At 42.9% G+C, this 23450-nt stretch overlaps 1 protein-coding gene across 1 annotated transcript in view; it reads right to left on the bottom strand.

The window, feature by feature from the left end:
* The window catches only part of slit3 (slit homolog 3 (Drosophila)), a 178945-nt gene extending 157614 nt beyond the window's left edge, over positions 1-21331 (bottom strand). Inside the window, exons 1-3 of the mRNA XM_044127829.1 lie at positions 20904-21331; positions 4766-4837; positions 1959-2030 (exon numbers count right to left, since the gene is read on the bottom strand). Of these exons, the coding sequence (XP_043983764.1) occupies positions 1959-2030; positions 4766-4837; positions 20904-21091 (332 nt within the window). The 5' untranslated portion in view covers positions 21092-21331. The remainder of the gene's footprint in view (positions 1-1958; positions 2031-4765; positions 4838-20903) is intronic.
* Between the last annotated feature and the right edge of the window lie 2119 nt (positions 21332-23450).

Here is a 23450-nt window from a genome sequence, read left to right as displayed (position 1 = left end):
GATGGGAAAAAGAGACGCAAGGCGGGGTCACGGGGTCACGGGGTCACGGCGTTGAGTTAGTGTCGGAGAAGAGACAGACACAGACCTCTGACCTCCAAGACAGAGAGAAAAATCCTCCTGGACTTTCACTACAACAAAGACATATTCACTGTTTCTGACTGGATAACCTGATGGGAGAGAAACTCCACATGAAATTATGAAAAAACACAAAATATTAACAAATATTTCTGTCTAGTTTCTACTGCAAATACCTTACAACATTTACAAATACACAAATCTAACTTTCAGGTAACTTTTCAGGAAGATATAGGAGCTTATTTTAAGTAAACGGTTCCTTAATATTGATGAAACCGTTCAGTGTATCGTCTCCTGGAGATCATCACTGGAGGACCAAAGGTTGAACTCTGACCTAAATATAGTCATTATTTTAACTTGATAATGTGAGAGAAAATAGTCCAGAAATGTTGCTTAGCTGAAGAAACAGTTTTATGAGATAATTATTTGGTTTAAATTACAGTAGAAAGTTATAACTCAACTGAAAACTAAAGAGCGATCAGCACTAAAAAAACAGATAATGTGTCTATTGCTGTTAAATCAACTTGGTGAACCTTAAAAATAAAATAAAATTCCTGCTGACTTTCAAGTTAAAGCCCTGATGAGTTTTAGATTAACCTGCATCTTTTTACAGTTCTTCCATTCAGATTTAGGTCAGCAAAATGAAACATTAAAACCAGAAAAACTTCTTCAGTTTTTGTAGTTTTGACCCAAAAGTATTAAATATTAAATATTTCTCCTCAGCAACTGATCTCCATTTACAGATAAAACCAAAACATTTACAGACTAAACTATCTGAAATATCTGACTGTTTAGTTTTGCAGTGATAAACGTGGATTCAACCTCATCCTTCAGGTGTGTGTGTGTGTGTGTGTGTGTGTCTGTCTGTGTGCGTGTCTGTGTGTGTGTGTGTGTGTCTGTGTGTGTCTGTGTGTGTGTGTGTGTGTGTGTGTCTGTGTCTGTCTGTGTGCGTGTCTGTGTGTGTGTGTGTGTGTGTGTGTGTGTGTGTGACTCTGAATCTGTTATGTCAACAAATCCAAGAGCAAATTGCTGAGCAGCTGTAGGAAGCCGAATACGGAGCCCTGCAGAACTTTTCACGCCACCTAAACTGTTTTCCTGTCATGTTGCGTAACTACGGTGGAGGATTAGAGCCACTGGAGGAAAAAATTATCTAATCTTCAGAGATCAAAGGAATTCTGAGAAAAAAAAACTTTGGAAATTAAGAAAAAGTTTGAATGTTGAGTTTAAATTTGTAATAATTTTTTTCCCAGCAGCTCTAATTGTTACAGATGCTGCGTTCACATCAAACGTGTTACGCAGATTAAAAACGCGTCTGATGCTTGGAGGTTGACGCGTGTGCACTTTGAATGCAGATGCCTGACATTTTGTTCTACACCAAACCTGTTTCTGGTTTCCATCCAGTCTGTGTGGAGGCGTCAGACGCCTTCGCCGTTGTTTTCCTTTGCCAGCATATTTCTCGGACATGCTGGATGTATCAAGTGCTCAAAACGCTCCAAACGTTTCAAATCGTGCTGCGCTCGATCGCTGAGGCGCGGCTGATGCGTGAAATGCGTTTAGTGAGAACGCACGAAAAAACGTTCATGTATTTTAATCCGACCTTTATGTGACATTAACTCAAACCAGAGCGTCATCAGACAAAACAGAATGATGATTTTCAAAATGTTTTAACAAATAAAAATCTGAAAAGTGTGGGGTGCATTTCTATTCTTCTTGCTGTGAGTCAGTAACGGCCGGCTGCGCGTCTTCTGGGTTTTTCTGTACCAGAACATCAGTTTCCAGTCCTGCCAGGTGCTTTTTATTTCAGGGTGTCAGTAAAATCCCAGCAACACTCATGGGAAAGAGTTCAGGGTGTGAATACTTTGGCTGGATGTGTGAAAACTTACAGCCTCTCCAGCAGCCTGAGGTCCTGGAAGGCTCCTCTCTCCAAGACGCTGATCTGGTTGTCCTCCAGGTGGCTGCAGTAGACAAAATGACACACAGACCATTAGTATTCATACCCCTGGAGAAGGAACCATTAGTTTTCACGCTGCACACAGCAGAGAAATGTCCCGACTGGCTGCAGCAGAGACTCTTCACCGGCTGAGTAAACAGAGAGTCAGTGGAGCGAACAGATCTGCCACCAACACTCTGTGCATAACAAATGTTTTAATCTAGTCAGCCAAAACAAATAATTAACATCCAATTCTTTAGAGCAAATTTCCCCCATTTGTCTCGGGGCTTTCATGTGGTTCCTGCAGACCAACATCTCCAGCGTTCCTGTCCCGGATCTGTGTGGGACGCGCCGCTAAGGTTTTCCAGATGGAGCCGACCAAGCAGAAAGAACGTCTCAGCAGACAGCAGGGCGGAGGATTTCTGTCCTATAAGAGCTAAAAACGAGGAAAGTGGAGAACTGAAAAATGTTTTAGGAGATAAAAACAAGGAAACAGAGGAACTGAAACGGGTCAGAAGTTCTACCAACCCGTCAGGTAAATTAACCTGATTTTGCACTTAAAATGTCTAAGTTGGTCTTTTATGGTTCTATTGTTATGTTGTTGCATGTTGGGGTATTTGTGTGTACATTTGTTAAATTATGCAATATCTGGCCTGAAGTTGTCTCACTGCTGCCCTCTGTGGTTGAACAGTGGCTACTGCAGTTGAGTTTCCCTGTCGGTAACTCGGTGGGCGAACAGCCCAACGCTCAGCATAACGCTAGAAAATCACTAATGGGAAACTGCTGGATGCTTTTAATGCAGCTTACAGATCAACTTCTGATGACGAGGAAAGCAACAAACCAGGACAATTCTGTTTAGCTCATATTAACGAGAAAAACAGCAGAAACACCAAGTCAGTTTTATTTTACCTGTTAACTTGTTACCTGTTAACTCTTTGAGCTAAAATAATTAATTTATGCACAACATAGAAAACTACATGAAGTTTTTCTCTCAGCCTGAGTCATGACTAAATTAGTAAGAATGCTTTTATTTTGTAAAGATGCTGATTTCACAACGAGTGAAAATTATTTTTACTCGGATTTAATGCGGACACGTTAAGAACCGCCCACCGGCGTCCCGGATAATAAAACAAACGCACCTAATTTCATCCCAGGTTAAAGATCCCAGTCCGAGTCTTTGTCTCTGGGTTTCACTGTCACACAAGTCCCAGCAGAATTTGATGCTCAGTTTTTTAGTTTGTGTCTCAATAATCAATAAATCAATTTATTGCATAATAAATTTAAATGAGTTTTATCAAGTCCTCTTTAACATCGCTGAAAAGACGGCAGCAAGAACAAGCTGCTAGCTTGAACTTTATTATCCTACCTGCCCCCTTTTGCCTGTTGTCCCTGTCTAAGCTGAATGATCATACATCAAATAAAAGCCATTTTATTTTCTGAATCATTTCTATTTTCTAAAAGCCAGAATAATCTTTATCATCTGATCACGATCTGAATAAGAACAGGTGGATGAAGCTCCTTGTCCTTGTTTTTATCTGTTGAGCAGCTTTTTATTCAGCTGAATGACCGTTAGCTCTGAATCTTCGCTTGGTGTGAATATTTTTGGTTCCCCGTTTTTCCCAGGACTTCTCCTCCCAGATTGGAGGCGAACGTCGCAGCAGTTTGTCTCTGACCACAAGAAACACACCGCTCGCCTCTCACAAAAACACACAAACACACACTCCCATCACTCGCCCCTCTCTCTCTCTGCACCGACACACACACACACACACACACACACACACACTATTTATTGTGTTTTAGGTAAAAAATTAGATGAAGTGAAATAGTCGTTTTGGAGGAACTCGTTTCTCTCCTCTGTGTATTTTTATCTGTCGCTCTGGTTAAAATGGAGCGCATGCAGCCAGCAGTGATTATAGTTATTAAAGCCCTTCCACACACACACACACACACACACACACACGCACACACACACACACACACACACACACATGTTGGCGTGGCTATCTTTGTGGGGACTTTCCATTGACTTTCATTCATTTCTGCAGCCTAAACTTTACCCTAACCCCCAACCAAAACTCAATTGACACCTTAGTCCTAAATCTGCATGAATGCAGCCAGTCGTCTGGTTGCAGGTCTTCTGGGAATGTCTGCAGACAAATCCAGGTGGGATGGAAAACCAGTTCATGATGCTGCCACCACCATGTTTTACCATGGAGGGGTTCAGGTTTCATTTATGTTTCTTAAAATTCCAAAAGAACAAATTAACAGGAGAAAATGTGCAGAGTCTAAAGGGTGTGAATACTTTTTATGAGAGATTTATTCAGAGCAGAATTTCTGGAAGCTTCAGGATCTTAAACTGGCAGCAAAAGGAGAGCAGAGCAGATATGATGTGAAGTTATTAAATGTATTTCTGCCTGAAGAGTTGTTTGATTTAAAGCAGGAAGATGAAAGATGGCTTCCTAATGGAGAAGCTTTTAGACTGAAAAACAAAATAGAGATAATTGTTTCCTGCAGGTCAATGTTTCCCTTTGGCTTCAAAGCTGCTCAAATAATGTATTCCCACTATTAGATGATTGCTCAGATTATTTAGCTTTTTGAGATCAAACTGGACTTTAAGCATCTTTGAAGGTCTTTAATTCTTCTTTAATCGATCCATAAAAGGTTCATTTCTAATAAACACCAAATCTGCCACCACATTTCCCAGGAGCTATGAACATTTTCTATTTTTAGTTACTGAGAAAAAAGAACCAAACTTACAGAATCCTGAGGTTCTTCAGTCCAGAAAAGTCCACTTTAGTAATTCTGGTGATGTTGTTTCTGTTTAAATCCCTGCAGAGAGAAGCAGAAGGTTATAACTCTCACATGAAACAAAGCAGGTGCTAACGGTAATGCTAAAAACTCAATCAATGTTTTCCATTTTCTCTGAAAAGTGTTTAACTGAAGGCTAAATGTGAAGAAACAGTTTGGTTACATTTATCTTAAAAGAGAAAGGTAAGTTTTCATCAATGTAGACTGACAGAGCAGCATGAAATCAAAAATGTGATTGCTGCACAAACAGGACGTAACATTAGATTTGGGTAATGTGGTTCATTAATATCTTCAAACCTCAAACCCATAGCAGCACAAACAAAATATGTGCAGCACAAATTTTTTTGTCGGGACCGGGAGTCGAACCCGCGAAGTCCGTGTCAAGGACTGAGGCCTCCAAGTGTGGGGCGAGCTAACCCCCTGCACCACCACAGCACGCCCCAAACCAGTAGAACGTCTACAAATGCTTCTAAAATGATAGTGGCAAAAACAAAAAATGTTGCTGCAAAAAAGCTAAATTTTTGGTTATTAAACTAAATATTTAACTTTAAATATTTAGTTAGCTAGCTTAGAGCTAAAAAAATCTTTAGCTAGCTCTGACTTAACTACATATTTAGTTTGAAACTGTAACATTTATGACTGAATTAATAATATTTATAATTGAATGTACGTAATTTTTCTCTCTTATGACTAAATAATCAACTGACTTTCTAACTTCACCATCGAGCCCCATGAACACTTGAGTATTTGAACATTGGTGACGTTTATGGCTTTAAGTTTTCAGCATGTGCATAAAACCCTGGGCTGATTCTGTTCTGGTACCAGTCCGGTTCCGGTTATGTTCCAGTTGTGTTCCGGTGTTTTTCTGCATCTCTCTGAATGCGGCAGCGGAATGAGCGTGAGAACGGCCGGGAGCCCACACACATGCACAGAAGCACACTAACATGCTAACACAAACAGGGTGACGCCAAAGCACACAAACACTCCAACTGCTCTGATGGCAACAACATTTTGGGCAAAACTTCCAAAAACCCGGAGACGTGAACGAGGGAAACAATCATCTTCTCCTTCCATCAACAGATTAAAAGCTTGTCGCGTTTCCTGGATGCCATTGGAGCAACGGACACCGCAACACGAACCTACACCCTGTGAGTGTGTGTGTGTATACTGGCTCCCTGTAAAAGAGTCTGATGTTTATTGAGAGGAAATCAAAACACACACACACACACACAGTCGTGTTTTAGTATCTTGTGGGGGCTTCATATTGACTTCCATTGATTTTCAACAGCCTAAACCTAACCCCTGACCCAAAAACAGCATTTCCCCTCATGGACCAGGATTTGTCCCCACAAGAAGCAGTGGTCCCCGCAACCCGTCAATGCAGCCAAATAATGGGTCCCCACAAAGATATAAAAACCAGGTTCACAGACACACACACACACACACACACACACACACACACACACACACACACACAACATGCTTTCATAACACACCTAAACATTTTGAAATATGATTTAGGACCATATTAGGTTTCAAAATGTGAGCTCTAACAGGAGCCAGGCTGAAACTGGGAGTCGGCCCGGCCCAGTCTGGCCCGGCCCGACCAGAACCGAACCGGAGGAGGTCCTGGATCGGCCCGGGTGCCTCCTGATTCCCACGCTGAGCCAACCAGTGGTCCGGCTCCTGTCTCAGGATTCCTGGCGTGTTTTCCTCTCAACGTGGCGATAAATCAGCAGCGTCACGCTTCGCTCGCGCCGCTTTCATCACCCTGATTTCCAAAGACACATGACGCCATTTCTGTGAGAAACTCGACGATCAGACGTGAATAGGTTCGCAGCCAGATGGGGATCTGGTTCTGGTTTAAACAGCCGAATAGTAAAAAGCTTTCCGATCAACCGGCCTCATGTTTACTGCTGCTGAACGCGACAGCAGGGCAGCTTTCGCGTCTTCTCACAGCCAAAAACATCAGAGCTACACCTTTAATCGCTTTGATTGAGCCCAGCCGGGTCAGAACCAGAACCAGGCCCAGCTGCAGGTCTCTGAGCACCTGCACAGCAGAAGAAACTCAATCAGATCGGTGAAGGTCAGAAACCTCGGCTTTGAAGGAGGCAGTTAGTGATACTTTAGTATATTAGAGGGCGTCAGAGTAAAAGGGGCAGGATGCATGAAATTCGACGGGTCAGGACACTGCCATGCACCACCGTGTCCTGACCCGACTCCAGTCCGCTTTAATCCGACGCCAGTCCGCTTGTTTATAAAGTCCGGTCCGGTTGGTGAGGTGTGAATGCTACATGACCTCTGACCTCTGGTCCTCCAAGCCTCGATCTGGGTTTGGTTTGAATGTGAACACTAAGCGGATCAGAGACCGTTCCTAAAGCAGGAAGTGGACTACAGCACAGGGCATTCTGGGTAAATCCAACCAAAGCTAACATGCTAGCCTAGCGCTAGCAGCAGAAATGTCTCCTGGTCTTCAGCCAAAGACTAAAGAGAAATCCTCCAACACTAAAATTTGACGCCTCCATCTTGTTTCCATCTGGTGAAGAAGGAAGTTGCTCTCAGTGTCTTCAGAGGTTTTTGTGTGGTTTCCTTCAGTGGTTGTTGGTGCAGCGCCCCCACAGGCCAGGAGGGGAACAGTAATCCAGAGTAATACTTGAACAAATAGCAGCCAATCACAACTAGCAAATTTATGCTGAACAAAAATGGTAATTACAAAAACAACAGAACATTTACCTCCATAAATACTTCAGTTTTGTATCCAAAGAGTTTTTAGTAAAGAATAAAGAAATGCTAACTCACCGTTGCCCATTTCAGGTAATATTTATTTTCATTTATTTTACTTTTAAATGTGATTGGCACAGATGGTTTTAAAATATTTAGGATGTAATGTAGGTGCTAACATTTGACGTTTACTTTGCATATTTGTGTTTTCCTTTTTTCAGACTCCAGATGGATAATTTCTTCCAAAGTCAAATATTTATTATTTTTTTTCTCATTTCCTGTCAACTTTTAACATTTTTCACATTAAAACACGGCGGCTCCAGCAGCTGCTGCCAGTTTTCATCCATGATGAACTCCGTCTTTCTCTCCTCTTCCTGTCGCGTCTCGTTCATCCCTCCATCCACTTCCTGTCTGACCTCTCTCTTTCTAGTTCATCTCTTATCGCTCACAGCTTCACAGTTGACCAAACTACTTTTTACGCCTTCCTCTTGTCTTTTATCTCCTTCTCTCCTTTGTTGTAACCGCTGGCTGTTTTCCTTCCTCTCCTCAGTTAATCTCTCCATCTCTCCGTCGCTCGCAGTGGAAACGCCTCCTTCTCCAGAGACGCGTCTGCAGACGGACGCCGTGCAGCACCAGGTGAAGGAATCGGCTCTGTCTGATCCAACCTGTTGCTGATTTAGTGGATTATAAAGTTATGCTGAAGAAATTCGATCTGCAGGCAGGAATGAACAGTTCAGAGTTTTATACAAAGTCTATGAAGAAGAACTGGTTCAATTCATACAGGTTCAGAATGAACCAGTTCATTTTCACAGTTCACTGCTGTGAACAAAGTCATCTGACCGGTTGGGGTGTAACGATGTTTGAAACTCATCAAACTAGACGAGAAACGATACTAAGATTATAAAACTTCAAAGATCTGCAGAAAAATTATTTTATTCGGCATTTTGACCAAAAGTCAACAAACTGACAACTTTCTGATCTGTTTTCTGACCTGCTGTAAATTCCCCTCTGGGATCAATACATTCATCCATCCATTCATCCATCCATTCATCCATCCATTCATCCATTCATAATCTGCCACTCTGTCACTATTTATCGCCCCTACTGGAAACCCAAAATGCTGCCCAACAACTGACTTTAACCAGACTCCAGTCCGTCTGCCCTGGAGGTCCGGTTCCGGTTCAGCAGTGATGAACCTGGAGGTTCGGTTTGTCCAGTAGGGGGCGTGTACTTCAGGACAAACTGTGACTGCTGATTGGTTAGCTGCTTCATCCTCAACATCCTCAGGGTCGGGTCGCCGGTCGGCCTCTGGGAGAGGAGAAATGACGAGTCCAGAGAGTTTAACGCAGTTCAGGTGATCCAGGTGAACCACGGATCCATAGTTTATCTGGATCCAGGTGTTTGGACCCTTCAGGTTTGACTTGTTTCTGTTTTTCTAACCTCTGTTGTCCTTCTACTGCGGCCACAGCAGCAGTTTCCTGTCCTCCTCCCTCCATCGCTCTCTGAGTCCGTATCTCCATCTGACCCGTTTTTATCTTCTCGCCATCCTTTGTAGTTCTCCATCCAACGCCTGGTTTCCAAATGCATCCACTTCCACTGCTAATCTCTTGTTATTTTCCACCGGGCCCTTGTGGAGCCGCGCCGGTCGATAGGTAAGCCCAATTGGGCTTTGAGCCTCCCAGCTGCGCCAGGAATCCTAATTGCCTTCTTCCTTTTCCCTCTGAGCTCCAAAGCGCGGAAACCCCCCGCTTGATGCTCGGACCATCAGCCTGACGGGAACCTGATCGGAAACTTTAACGACAGGAAGCGAGCGCCGACGCTCCAAGACGGAGACACGGCAACCGGTTGACTTGGAACAGATCCGGTTCTAAAACGTACATAATATTCATAACAAAGATGGAAAACTGGTTGTTTAAGGACCAAAGAAACAGAAACAGACGTTTCTAGACTTTAATCAGATATCCAACCATCAGATTCTGATCTGACCGCTCAGCTGACAGCAGTTCGTTCGCTCCGTCATCAAATCCAACAAACTGGGGCCAAACGTTGTGCAGCAAACATTTTAGAGACATCTGTAAATGTCTCCAGAGGTCATGAAAGGTCAACCAGTCCCCACCAAAATCAGACTAAAATTAAGGGGGGGGCTGACCTTTCACCTTTCATGACCTCTGGAAACATTTATTAATATCTCTAAAAAATAACTTTATTTGCTTTATTCTTGCTATATTATTTCTTGTCTTATTTTGAGCAGGTGAACCCTGGTTTACCCCGAATTCGCTCTGGGAGTTTCAGCCAATCAGCATCAAGGATGGGCTGGTGTGTCTGAGTGAGGTCAGGCGGTCACGCCGCCTCCACCGCCAATAAAACACACGAGACACGCATCCAGGTGTGGAGGGGAAAAACTGCAGCGCTGCAACCAGCATTTAATGTGTTGCTTTGGAGACCAAACACAACATGGCTGCCCTCATTAACACACACACACACACACACACACACGCACACACACACACACACACACACACACACACACACACACACACGCACACACTCTCTGCTCCAGCACAACGACACGTCACAGTTTCTGGTCTCATGTTGAATGCAACATCAGCTGTGCTGCAGGTCAGGAGATTTTACATTTCACTGCAAAAACACAAAATCTTACCAACAATTTCTGTTCAGCTTCTGGTGCAAAAACCTTCAAATACTGAAAATAAAACAAAACTAACTAAAGTAACTTTTTAGGAAGATATAAAAGCTTATTTTAAGGCAATAATTTCCTAATGCTGACTTTAAAGGTTCTAGTTATATTGGTAGATTATTTATAATAAGATATTTTTAATCTGCCAGTGAAACTAGAAACTTTAAAAGTCAACATTAAGGAATTCTTTACTTAGAATAACCAGCTTCCTAAAAAGTTACTTGTACGTTACCAACGTTTTATTTCACGTGCCTGAAGATATTTACAGAAATATTTGGTAAGTTTTGGTGCTTTTGCAGTGCTAGAACATGAATAAGCAGTTTTTGGTTGGTGTGTGTGTGTGCGTGTGTGTGTGTGTGTGTGTGTGTGTGTGTGTGTGCGTGTGTGTGTGGCCTCAGTTTAACTCTGTCATGCAGGAAAATTTGGCCGCTCCTCCTGACATCAAAGGTTTGTTTGAAGTTTAAAATAAGATGAGATTTTCCTCCAGCCTGTGTTTATCCGAGTCGTCGTCATCATGCTGATGGTAACCAACAAAACGTCCTACATAAAGGCCCAAACGGGTCACATTTAACTGGTTTGAGCTGCAGAATCACAGAATCTCAGTTGGATTCAGGTCTGGACTTTGACTAGACCAAACCATTGCTTTCCATGCGAATAGTGATCCAATAACACTTAGTCTGGATTCAGGCCAGCCACGTTTAATCAGATTTAATCCAACTCCAGTCCGGTTTGGTTCAGTTGGCATAAATGCTAATCGACCTCTGACCTCTGGCCCTCCAAACCTCAGTCTGGGTTCGATTTGGATGTGAACGCCAAGCGGACTGGAGACCGCTCCAAAACCAGGAAGTGGAGTACAGTGCAGGGCATTCTGGGTAAATACAATGAAGGCTAACATGTTAGCCTAGCGTTAGCAGCAGAAATGTCTCCTGGTCTTCAGCCAAAGACTAAAGAGAAATCCTCCAACACTAATTTCTGACGCCTCCATCTTGTTTCTATCTGGTGAAGAAGGAAGTTGGACGTCCAGCCCGTGGAGAGGATTTCTGGGAAAGTTCAGAGGTTCGGACATGGAGGCCTCAGATTGGCGTTAAACTGGTAAACCCAAGGTAATCTGAGTTTGCTGCAGATTATATGTTAGCATGTTTAACTAACATGCTAACCTTCATGTTAAAGCCTTCTGAAGTTTTCATGTGGTTTCCTTCAGTGGTTCTTGGTGCAGCGCCCCCACAGGCCAGGAGGGGAACAGGTTGGTTTGACTCAGAACCAGCTGGAGGTGAAGCAGATGATGGAGTTCCAGTAGAACCGGGTCGACCGGGCTGAAGGAGGAAAACAATCTAACTCTGTCCTGATGTTTTCATGTAACGTTGCGGGAATGCGGCCACCCTCAGAGGTCATGTAGAGGTCACCCTCTGACCCAGGGCTGCAGCCTAAACTGGTTCCCTGCACAGCGTGACGACAGCAGGACGACATCGTGACGACAGCAGGACAACATCGTGACGACAGCGTGACGACATCGTGACGACATCGTGACGACATCGTGACGTCAGCGGGACGACAGCAGGACGACAGCAGGACGACATCGTGACGACATCGTGACGACATCGTGACGTCAGCGGGACGACATCGGGACATGATAACAGTGATGTGGGGCGACTGTGGCTCTATGGTAGGGTAGTCGTCTTGCAATCGGAAGGCTGTAGGTTCGATTCCAGCTTCCTTCTGCCACTTGATAACAGTGAATGACTCCGCTGGAGGATGGCGCTAATTCAACACGTACCTAAACGTGTGCTAACTGAAGCACATCTGCACGCTAATAAATAGATTCTCAAGAAAAAAAGAGGTAACAGTTGAAGTGTAGCAGGAAGTCTGCTTGTCTGATGGCTTTTCTTCATTTTTCTTAAATAAAATCTGATCCAGAGAAGAGGAAGAAATCTCAGCAGCTACCTGACCTCGGGGATGTTTCATAACCATGTTGACAACTAATGATTTAAGTAATTTTCTGTAATTTACCAACAGTCTACAGAGAGGAAATGTGGTTGTGTGTCTCCAGTAGAGGCTCTCCAGCAGCAGCGGTTTGTTTTGAGGTATTTTGGTTTAATCAGGGAACCTAATCCATCATATTTCATCAGACTCATCAAACACAGATCACAACCAGAATCAGTGGAAACAAGAAATAACATCATATCTGCAAGAAAGTAAGACGGAGCAAATTAAAACGCAGAAGGTTTCTGAGCATTGTCAAGATTATATGTGTTTCATAATAGCAGAAGTGATCTGTGTACGAAACTCAGATTCAGCAGCTTTACGTCCATCCAGATTTCAGCTAACATCCTCTCTTAATTTTGGTTTTAAAAAAGAGACATTTCCATATTTGGCTCTGTTGATGCACAGCCAAATATGGAAATCCATACCAACATCATACAAAACTGATTTTATGAGAAAAAGTGATCAAAGATAGTCCAAATAAGATTAAAACTACTAATGAATGTTATGAAATATTTAATAATGAAGTATGATTGGTGCTTTCAGGTCTTGACACCAAAAATCTCCAATAATACAGAAAAGTTTCTAGATTTGTTGCTTGAAAAACGATGTTAAATGGGCTTCATGTAGCAGAAAGTCGTTAAGCTAGCAACATAAAACACCGACAGCTCCACTCATGGTGCATTCAGGTACATCAGGTACATCTGTATGACTGACCAGCCGTCCACTGGCGATTCCTACTTACACTTTACTAATAAATGAAGTTTTTTCTTGATTGGTTTGTGAACCTAATAACCATAAAATCAATAATCAAAATCAATGACATGATCAACACCAACAGACGATACATTTAATTAAATATTCACTGGTCCAGAACCGCACAGCATTCTGGGAGATGTAGGCAGAGGAAAGATTTTAGCCTCTCAATGTGAGCTAAGCTAGCTGGTAGCATCAACTAATTCACTAATTCTTCGGTTGCCTAGCAACAACCTGCCGGCTAACTTAACACAGCAACAGGTTCACGTTACTCCATTGTGACTCATAAGAGCCAAAAAATAAAAAATCAACGATGTGAAGAAAAAACTGAAGATAAAAAAGGAAATTAGTCCGGAAGGATTTCAGATATTTAAAACAAAAAATAATCATCAATAAAATATGAAATGTCTGCGACAGACTGGCGACCCATCCAGGTGACCCGTCCAGGCGACCCGTCCAGGTGACCCGTCCAGGTGACCCGTCCAGGTGACCCGTCCAGGCGACCCGTCCAGGTGACCCGTCCAGGTGACCCGTCCAGGTGACCCGTCCAGGTGACCCGTCCAGGTGACCCCGCCTCTCGCCCGAAACGTTGGCTGGAGAGACAGCAGAACCTCCGGACCCGCCAGGGACAAGGTGTTAGAAAATGTTTGCATGGTGATCAGTTTTTTAGCCCAACTGGAACGTGTCCTAAAAACATCAGGTCAAAGGTCACAGGAGTGATCGGATGGCTACTGGTTTCTATTCCATCAGCTGCAACTCAGTTTACCAAACTGGATCTGTTAGACACACACACACACACACACACACATTCCAGGAGCACCACAAACCATCGTCCCACAGCAGAGGGTGTGGCGGCTACACCGTCCACTGACCAATCACAACAAAGCTTTGATAAGAGCCAGAAGCAATGGCTGGACCTGCTCGATCCGTTCTCTCCTCTCTCTCTCTCTCTCTCTCACACACACACACACACACACACACACACGCAGGCAGCAGGACCCTACTGCTGTGCGTTCAGCGGTTGGTTGGCACGCGGAGGCGGATGGCGGCTGTGAAAACTCGAGTGGAGATGCTTCTGGCAATCTGAGCAGCTAAGTGCTGGAGACGGAGCTGGAGGTCAGGGGAAGTGGCGCAAATTAGCAAAGAAGAAAAGCAGGAAGAAAAGATGTCAGAACGAGCCATAGGTGACAAAAACAGAAAGTTAATCACAGAAAAGGCCGACGACGGAGAGCAGGAGCAGAGGAGGGGCGCAGCGTCTGGACGGAGATGAAGAGCTGGAAACAAAGCGAGGCAGAAAGAGGCCGGGCGAGGACACAGAAAGCCGAGAAGGTGTTGCTTGTAAAAATCCTGCCAGGAGTTCCACAAAAAGCCATTAATGATGGAACAGAAATTCAAAAACCCAGCTTTCTGTAAGAGTTGGTCCAGGCAGCGTGCCACGTCCCGCAGCGAGGCTGTAGACACACTCCGGACCGGGCCGACGCTCAGACACTCAGGAAGGTTCAGGGAGCCTCTGCAGAGTCACAGTCAAACATTCGCTGCAATAATCTGCAATAATCTGCAATAATCTCACAGGAGGACAAAGTGGAGGCCAAGTTTCACCGCAGTAAAGTCACTGTTTCAAACTAAATATTTAGACAGTTAGCACACTAACTAAATATTTATCTCAGAGATAAAATATTTATATTGGTGCTAATAACTTGCTAACCAACTATTTAATTTCAATTTAATATTTAGTTTCAAACCAAATGCCTGGCTTGATAACTAAATATTTAGTTTGGAGCAAAATACGTAGCTTGAAGCTAACGTTTAGCTCAGAGCTAATTTGTTAGCTCCTAGCTAATTAGTAAGCTAAGAGCTAACTAATTAGCTAAATTAGAGTTAGCTTTATGCTAAACATTTACCTCCCTGAATGGCTTCCCAGGGAAGACGTTAGCTTAATGCTAAACATTTAGCTAGGAAACTAAATATATGTTAGTATTACTATTTAGCTTCTGGTATTCAGTAGATAATAATTCAGCTGCTAGCTAAATATATTTACTTTGGAGCAAAATATTTTGTTTGAAGTTGAACATTTGGTTTGGAGAAACTAAATATTTACCTCACTAACTAAATACTTCGTTAAACCTCTGATTTGAGCCAATTTTTAGTTTGCAGCCAAATAGTTAGATTCATAACTAAATATTCAGGTTGGAAGTTGGTATTCAGTTGGTAAACACTTTACTTGAAACTAAATATTTAATCAAATATTTAGTTTGACACTGTGATAATTATAGATGAATGACTAACATGGTGAAAATATCAGCCTGAATATGAGTGATTTCTGCTCTTATGATGAGCTGAATAACTAAATATTTGGAGTTAGTTTGTGACTTTAGGAGCCTTAAAACAGGAGCGGCTCGGCCCGATCCGAGCGTTCCCTCCGGAGTTCACGGCACCAAGTCCTGACATTTCACAGCAGTTAGCAAACAGTTTGCAGCGCCAGAAAAAAGCACATTAAAGTAAGCACTGCGGGGTGTGTGTGTGTGTGTGTGTGGGTGTGTGTGGGCGTGTGTGTGTGTGTGGGTGTGTGGGTGTGTGTGGGCGTGTGTGTGTGTGTGTGGGCGTGTGTGTGTGTGTGTGTGGGTGTGTGTGCGCGTGTGTGTGTGTGTGTGTGGGCGTGTGTGTGTGCGTGTGTGTGTGTGTGTGTGTGTCCCAGTAGAACAGGTGTGTAGTGAACCCCGGGGAGAAAAGCCGTCCTGTTTTCGCTCCTTAAGGGGCCCTCCACTCAAATTAGATGCAAATGAGGTCTGGAGTGGCTTCCCAGGGAGGACGTTGTGGGATCGACGGGCCTGAGGAAAAGTGGGCGAGCAGCTGAGGTCAGCACTGTTTTTCTCTCATTAACCTCCCCAAATGTTGTTTATAATGGAGCGGGGGAACCGGGCCGGTTCTGACAGCCGCTGCTCAGAGGGTGAAGGAGGATGTTAAATCAGGAACCAGTTTAATGATTTCAGAAGGTCGCTGACGGTTTCCACGGCTGATGCAGCCAGACGTCTCCCTCTCCGCTGATTTCCTGTAGGCCTTTTCGCGTTCTTCTCATGGATTCCAACACTTCAAACCCAATTTCCTTCGACTTGTGTCATGACACTTAACTGCGGTTCTCAGCGACCTTCACAGTCGGCCTGAATTAGTTTGATTCAGTAGAAACGTCTTCAGAGAGCCGTAAAAACCAGCAGCAGGTAAAAACCCCTTCAACACCTGAAGGCTCTTATTATTATTATTAAATCATGTTATTGTTGCCAGTCTGCAGGCTTTGCTCTTCATAAATACAACGCTATGCTACTTTGTGACACAAACATTAACAGGATGCAGGAGGTTACATCTGCTTAATGAAATCTTTGCTGCTGTGTTCAAACTGGACCAGAACCGCTTCTGGTTCTGTTACGACTGCAGTGTAAACCCAACAGGTTGTCCGGTTTACTGCCAGGTTTATGGCCCTTCAATTTAAACCAATCAACTCTGCAGCGCTAAAAGACGTCTGGACCAGGCAGAGAAAAGGTTTTCACTCCTCAGTCCTTCAAAATAAAATCCATAAAAGATAAAAGTTGTTCCGGTTCAAACCGTTAGCAAAGCGCCGCTCCGTCCTTCACAAACTCAGACGGATTTATCAGACCAGATTTAAGCAGCATCCACACCTGATTCCTCTTCGTCCTCCTGCCCCTCATCGGCAAACAAATTGCTCTCACTCAAAAGTTTCCTCTTGATTTGTTTGGTAAAACAGAGTCACATTTTGGACCCGCTGCATGTTGTCGCTAACATCCACAGCAGCGCTGCAGGAAAAACATGAACAACGTGAACCCTGGAGGTGAAGGAGTTAACTCAGCGCCACAGCAGGAAAATAACGCAGAAATGATGCAACATCCTTCCCTTTCCTCACTCTCTGTCAGCTACGCTACACACAGAGCCGTTTCCATAGCAACTGACAACAACAGCACTGTATGTATCAAAAACACGCAAACAGAACATCCAGTCCGTTACGGCTTTATGCTTTTAGGCTTGATGTTTATTTTGCCATTAATAAGTGATCGCTGTGGGAGATTAGCTACTGCTGCTATTAGCTAAGCTAAGCTAACACAGCGGTGGATGTTTAGCTAATTTAAGCAATTACTCTGCTGATGATCTATCAGACTTGATGTGTGGGTCGCTTTTTAAATTATTAACTGAACCAAAACACCAAATTCTGCAGCACATCCACATGTTAAGGTTGTCAAAGTTAAGTTAGCGTAACTGAACTGCTTCCCTCTCCCTGGCTTTTTGTTTTTAATTAAAACTTTTCCCTGACCTTGCTATCTAGTTGTTGATCATTAGCAGTAATCATTTTATATCGGGCGTACATTTAAAATTTCATGTCGACAGCCAGCAGCTAAAGCCAATGCTACTCATCGTTTGCTAGCAGTTGCTTGCGCTCCAGCAGGAAGCTGTGGGCGGGATCTTGTGCACCGGCGCCAGGCGGTGGATATGATTGGGTCTGGAGAAGAAGTTTTTTAGGCTGACATGAAAGCAAACTCATCCGAAACGTTTGGCAAAGGCTGTGCAGAAACGTTAAGAATGATCTGTTGACTAAACGCTGTTCTTTTAAAGCTTTCTGGTTGCTTTGTCTCGTATTTTCAGGCTAAAACACCCGGATGGAGAACCGACCACAGCCAGTCCAGCCCAGTTTCAGGTTCCCCGAGCGAAACGTCACCCAGAAGGAGAGAACTGATTGGCTCACCAGTCAGCGGAACCAGTTAAACCCATCAGAACCTTTGGGAAACATCCCACACCATCACCAGAACCCAAAATGCTGCTCCATCCCTTCAGTCCAGTTATAAAAAAAAATGTTTCTCCAGCATTCATGGAAACTTCCTCCATGTTTGTTTTTCCTTTCAATCGACCACCATCTGTATGTTTTCCCCTAAAATGATGCATACCAGTCTGACCAGTTTAGACCTGACTTCAATAGTTATAAATATCCTGCTGCCAGAAAACTATTTAAACACACATTCCTGACATTTATTCACATGTTCAGCTAAACATAGTTTGTCCAAACGTAGCCGGTCTCTATATAAACTGATATCTACAACGTTTAAAACCAACATGGTACACACCGAATCGCTTTCAGAAAAGGTTTCATCAACAGGAACCTGAACAAATCCACCTCTGAGTGATGTTTTCATGCCAACCCACAGGGGGCAGCGCAGCGCGGAGCTAGAACCTGTCAGCCAATCAGATGGCTCCAAAACGACCATCACTTCCTGTTAGGGATTAAACATGGCTGCCTCCAGGCAGGTTCAGGAACAGCTTTAAACGTTGGAATATAAAGTTACTAAAACAGACATTGATCAGGAATCGTGTCAAAGGCAGAATGTGAATTTATCGGACAGCGTTTTATTCGTAGCTTTATTCATCGTTTTATTTTTTGTTTTATTTTTTGTTTTATTTTTCGTTTTATTCGTCACAAACTGCAATGCGCAAACATAAATACGTCATTTCCTCAAATCTTCACTTTGGTTTGAGTTTTTATAAATATTAATTTTATTGATATTAAACAGTTTATTGTGTCGTTGAAAAGATAAAAAGATTAAAAATATAAGAGTTTTCCCAAATATCAAATTGAAATAAATGTTTCTTCTGCTTTAATTTGTTATTTTGTAAATAAATTATTAATTTCTCCATCTGATGACATCATCAGTTACACATTATTTAAATAAACATTTTATAATACACTATTATAATATATTATACACTTTTTTGGGTACTTTGACCACCTCAGATTATTTTCATAACAGGATAAAAGTTAGATCACACATTGTTTTACTCTGGTAATCAATTCTTCTATTAATTATTCTGATGATTAATCAAATTCTGGGATACAAAATTCTCAGGTTTTTCATTTAATCCCTTTAGCTTTTTTTTATTTTTTAAATAAAACTTTACATTAAATTAAAAGATGCAAATAAACAATTTGACGTACTTTAGAAATTAGTAAATAAACATTTTATTGCCTAAAATACAATAACTTGGCATTATTTCAGTGAACGTTTGATCATCTGTAGATAATTGATTGACTTTTCCATTAACTGATTAATAACTTAAATTGTGATTTATTAAAATGTGATTTATTAAAATGTGATTTATTAAAATGTGATTTATTAAAATGTGATTTATTAAATTGTGATTTATTAAAATGTGATTTATTAAAATGTGATTTATTAAAATGTGATTTATTAAATTGTGATTTATTAAAATGTGATTTATTAAATTGTGATTTATTAAAATGTGATTTATTTTACAGAATGTGAAACAGGTGAAGTTAACAGATTAGTTTATATCTGAAACACTTTGATCATTTGTTTGGTTAATTTCTGCTCTGATTGTTTTGCTCTTTCAGTAAATTAACAATTTTAGAGTTTTAACTCCAGATATCAATTAATCCATTACTAAATTAGTGGATTCCAATTATTGATTAATTGTGATTAATCGTTTGAGCCTTAGTGAAGTCAAATCAAAATATGTGTTCATTTTAAATGAAAAACAAGTTAATAACCCATTTCTAGCCAGAGTGTTTCTGTATGTGAAGCTGATAAATTTGTTTTATTTAATTTGCTGAAGTCCATATTCTCCTTATCTCAGCTCGCAAAGCCAAATCTCTGCCTGGAGCAACGGAGCTCATCTCCTCTAAAAAGTTTCCCATCTGCCCTCACCTTCCAGCGCAGAGCTCATCCATTTTAATGCTTCCCACCTCCGACGCCTCACATTTATCTGCAGAGGGGGATAGAGATGAAGGCCGGCCGGGGGAGGGAGCGAGCAGCTCGGATAAATCAGAGGAGCAGAAACAGACGGGCAAATCTCCCGCCAGGGGGGCAGAGCGACACCCGCCACCACCCTAATTATTTATTTTACTGGGGTGTAAACGTCCTGGGGGGGCGCCGTGTGAACGCCAGCAGGTCCTGGGGGGTCAAACAATCACACAAATCTGCAGAAGGAAAACAATCACCTGAACAAAACACGCTCCGACCTGCAGAGACGCAACCAAACGCAAACACACACAGGTGCTGAACGGCAGATACATCAGACAGAGCTACAGCTGCAACGCATGCAGCTGCAACACATGCAGCTACAGCAGCAGCAACGCATGCAGCTACAGCAGCTGCAACGCATGCAGCTACAGCAGCTGCAACGCATGCAGCTACAGCAGCAGCAACGCATGCAGCTTGAGTTTGTTGTGTCAGAGTTTGTTCTGCTGCTGACCCCCTGCAGGGCTTCAACCACTCCGTTATCAGAAATAATCACTTCCATGATTATTTCCCTCAAGTGTGTGTGTGTGTGTGTGTGTGTGTGTGTGTGTGTGTGTGTGTGTGTGTGTGTGTTAGGAACATGTACACACATCTGTCTGAGGAATGAAATCGCTCTGAAGGGTCAACAGGTTGGATAAAGTCTCAGCTCTCCAGATTTCAGTTAAAACACAAAACTGGATCAGAAACTTTTGGGTCCAGATCTGGTTCTGGTTCTGGTTCTGGTTCTGGCACAGAACCTCAGATACTGGAGGTTCTGATAAATGTTTTGAGTCAATATTTATCTGATTGAAATCAGGTTTGAATTATGTTCCATCCAGCTGGGCTGACCAGAACCGAGCCGGTACCGATATCCAGCCGTCTCTGAGTTTGAATTATTCGAAGATGCATAAAAGAGAAAAATTTTAAGATTTGTTAAGATTATTCACATTTATGCATCAAATCAAACATTCCTCATATTGTTCAGTTAAAAAGTGAATCAAAGTTCACATCTCAGTTTTAATGAATTGATGGGAAAAAACTTTAACAATCGGTGCATCTTTAGTTAAATCTCATGAACTGACTCTATGGTTCTGGTTCCGGTCCATCCGACCCATCCCGGGTCAGGCTGGGCTCTACTTACAGGCGCTCTGCGCTCCGCGGGACTCCTTTGGGTACCGTCTTCAGACCCAGACCCTGGCAGTCCACATGCGACCCGGAGCAGCTGCACTTGTGTGGGCATCCATGCGCCGCGGCGGCCCACAGCAGCGCGGCGAGCAGCGGAGCCCAGACCCGGGGTCCGGCGCGCCTCTCCGACCCGCTCACACACATTCCGGTTTCGACAGGCTGGGTTCACAGCAGCGACTCCGAGGAAGGAGGATCGGTTCGGTTTCCTCCAAGTGAAAACTTTCTCCCGTGGGTTTGGAAGTTTCTCCGCTTTGAAACAGAAAGCTGCGCGTAAAATCTCCCCAAAGCGCCGCGGAGCCACGGAGCCACTCACAGGACGGTCAGAACCCGGTTCGGACCCGAGCCGACCCGGTGGAACCGTTCTGCTGGACTGGGACCTCCGAACTGAACATCCTCCGCTGCTGCAGGAAAAGTTCCGGAGCGCAGCGGCGCGGCAGACTGGAGCGACCTGCGCGGATCATGCGGGTCCCCCGCAGCAGAGCGCCTCCCCCCCGGCTCTCTCTCTCCTGATGTCACCAGAAACGGAGCGGGAGACTTCCCCAAACTTTCACTCGCTGCAGCTTATCAGCAGCAGGAACCGGACCGAGCTCTGGTTCCTCTCCAGCAGGTCGGACTGGACCCAAAAACCCCGAACCAGCCAGCAGAGAAACCGCCACAAACTGAACAAATGCAGCAGTTCTTATAGTTTCAATTAACACGTTCAAACTAAAGATGTTTTCTCTCAAACTCAGGTACTAAACCCTTAGAAGGAGTAGTTTATGGTTTTAATATAAATCATGCAGATTTGATCAGAGTGGCAGAGAGCCGCTCATCCAGACAGAAATGTTTCCAGATTTATGTTTCTGGGGGAACACCAGGACCACCACAGTAGATCAACTTTCTAACTTTGTCACATCTGCAGCAGCCTGGTGGAACAAGCCGCAGACGAGCTGCTGCCCTCTGTTGGTGGAGGAAGGCTGGAGAAAACTCGGTTCAGACTAAAAAGTCTATTTATCTTTAGTTTCAGGTGTTTCCTCTGACGATGAGACGGAAAAACCAACAACTATCTGGATATAAACTTAATATTTCTGATACCGTGCAGCTTCCTGCTCTGCAGTGGAAAACCTGAAACATCCAGCAGAAACATCAACGTCTGGTTCTGAAGTCCAGAACCGGCCTTCTGCAGCGGATCCAGCCTAAATGTTGCAGCAGAGAGCAGAAGACTCCGCTGCTGCTGCGAGGCGTTCACAGTTAGTGGAGTCCCAACGCAGCGCTTTCAAACGATAACAGGAATCACGACGTTTCTGCAGCTGCACCGACTCAGACGTCAACGTTTGTGCATCAACACACAGACGTGGAATAAATTTGTACCTACCCACGATGGCGGTAAAGGAGCAGCTAGTTAGCATTAGCCTCAGCTGCCTTGAGCCAGAACACGATGAAGATGCTTTCACTGGCGACTCAAACTAACAGAACAAGAGATTCTTGACCCGCCATGACATCAGGTCAGAGATGTCAAGAATTATCAAGGCCAACTAAAATCAACACCTTGAAAAAGACATTTTAAGGGCTTGAAGTTGATTCTAAGACTTTTTAAAACATTTTTAGGACCATTATGAATGAAAGTTAAGACCTGTATCACCATTGAAATGTGCAAAAGATGATAAATCGGTGATAAATTTTAGATTACTGGTTTTTTGGCTGAAATCGGTCTGATTTCCTACATCAACATGTGATCAGACAAACCCAATCAAATCTTGTTTTTACTCTCAAATATTGGCTCAACTTCCTAAACATCATTTTTAGTAGCCAAACCTATGTTCATGTAAAAATAAAACCATCCAAATATTAAATCATTTTAATAATCTACACTTTTTAAAGTTGTAGAAAAGGAGAAAATCCAATTATTTTCTCATTTTTAACCTTTTATTATTTAACGCTAATTGTCTTATTGAAGTTGTTTGCACTGAGCTGAGTTTATTCTCCAATTAATCTGGTTTTTATCCGGGATAGAAAACCTTTCCACAGAGCAAAGCCAGCTAACGTAATCAGGCACCATAAACTCTGCTTTTATTTAGATCACTGAACATCTAAATTGGTCATTAGTAATATTTATTTAATCCAAAAGAGTGAGAACATTTTATGATTTGGATTTAAAATGAACAGACTGTTTTTCTTGGAGGACCTGAATATTTCATTTGCTTTATTAAATGCTGTTCAGTTAATGGTCAGATGTTCAGTTCTAGGCTGAAAGCTTTGACTTCATGACCCATTTGGTTCTGTCTAATGCTGTAATCCCCAGAAGTGGATTTGTCTCTGGGGGAATAATCTGAGCGATGCTTTCAGTCTGAAACTGTTACAATTCATGGAGAAAGACTGAAAATGGCAGATAAGCATTAATAATCGATCAGAAGTCAGTTCAGAAAACAACATGGTGAGAACGCTGTAGAAACACAAAATCTTATTTTGGAACAAGTTCTACTGCAAATAGACTTAAAATAAGACAAAACCGACTCATAAATAA

This window comes from Gambusia affinis, linkage group LG09 (genome assembly GCF_019740435.1).
Source record: "Gambusia affinis linkage group LG09, SWU_Gaff_1.0, whole genome shotgun sequence".
NCBI classification, from domain to species: Eukaryota; Metazoa; Chordata; class Actinopteri; order Cyprinodontiformes; family Poeciliidae; genus Gambusia; species Gambusia affinis.
This window is presented reverse-complemented; position numbering and strand designations above follow the sequence as displayed.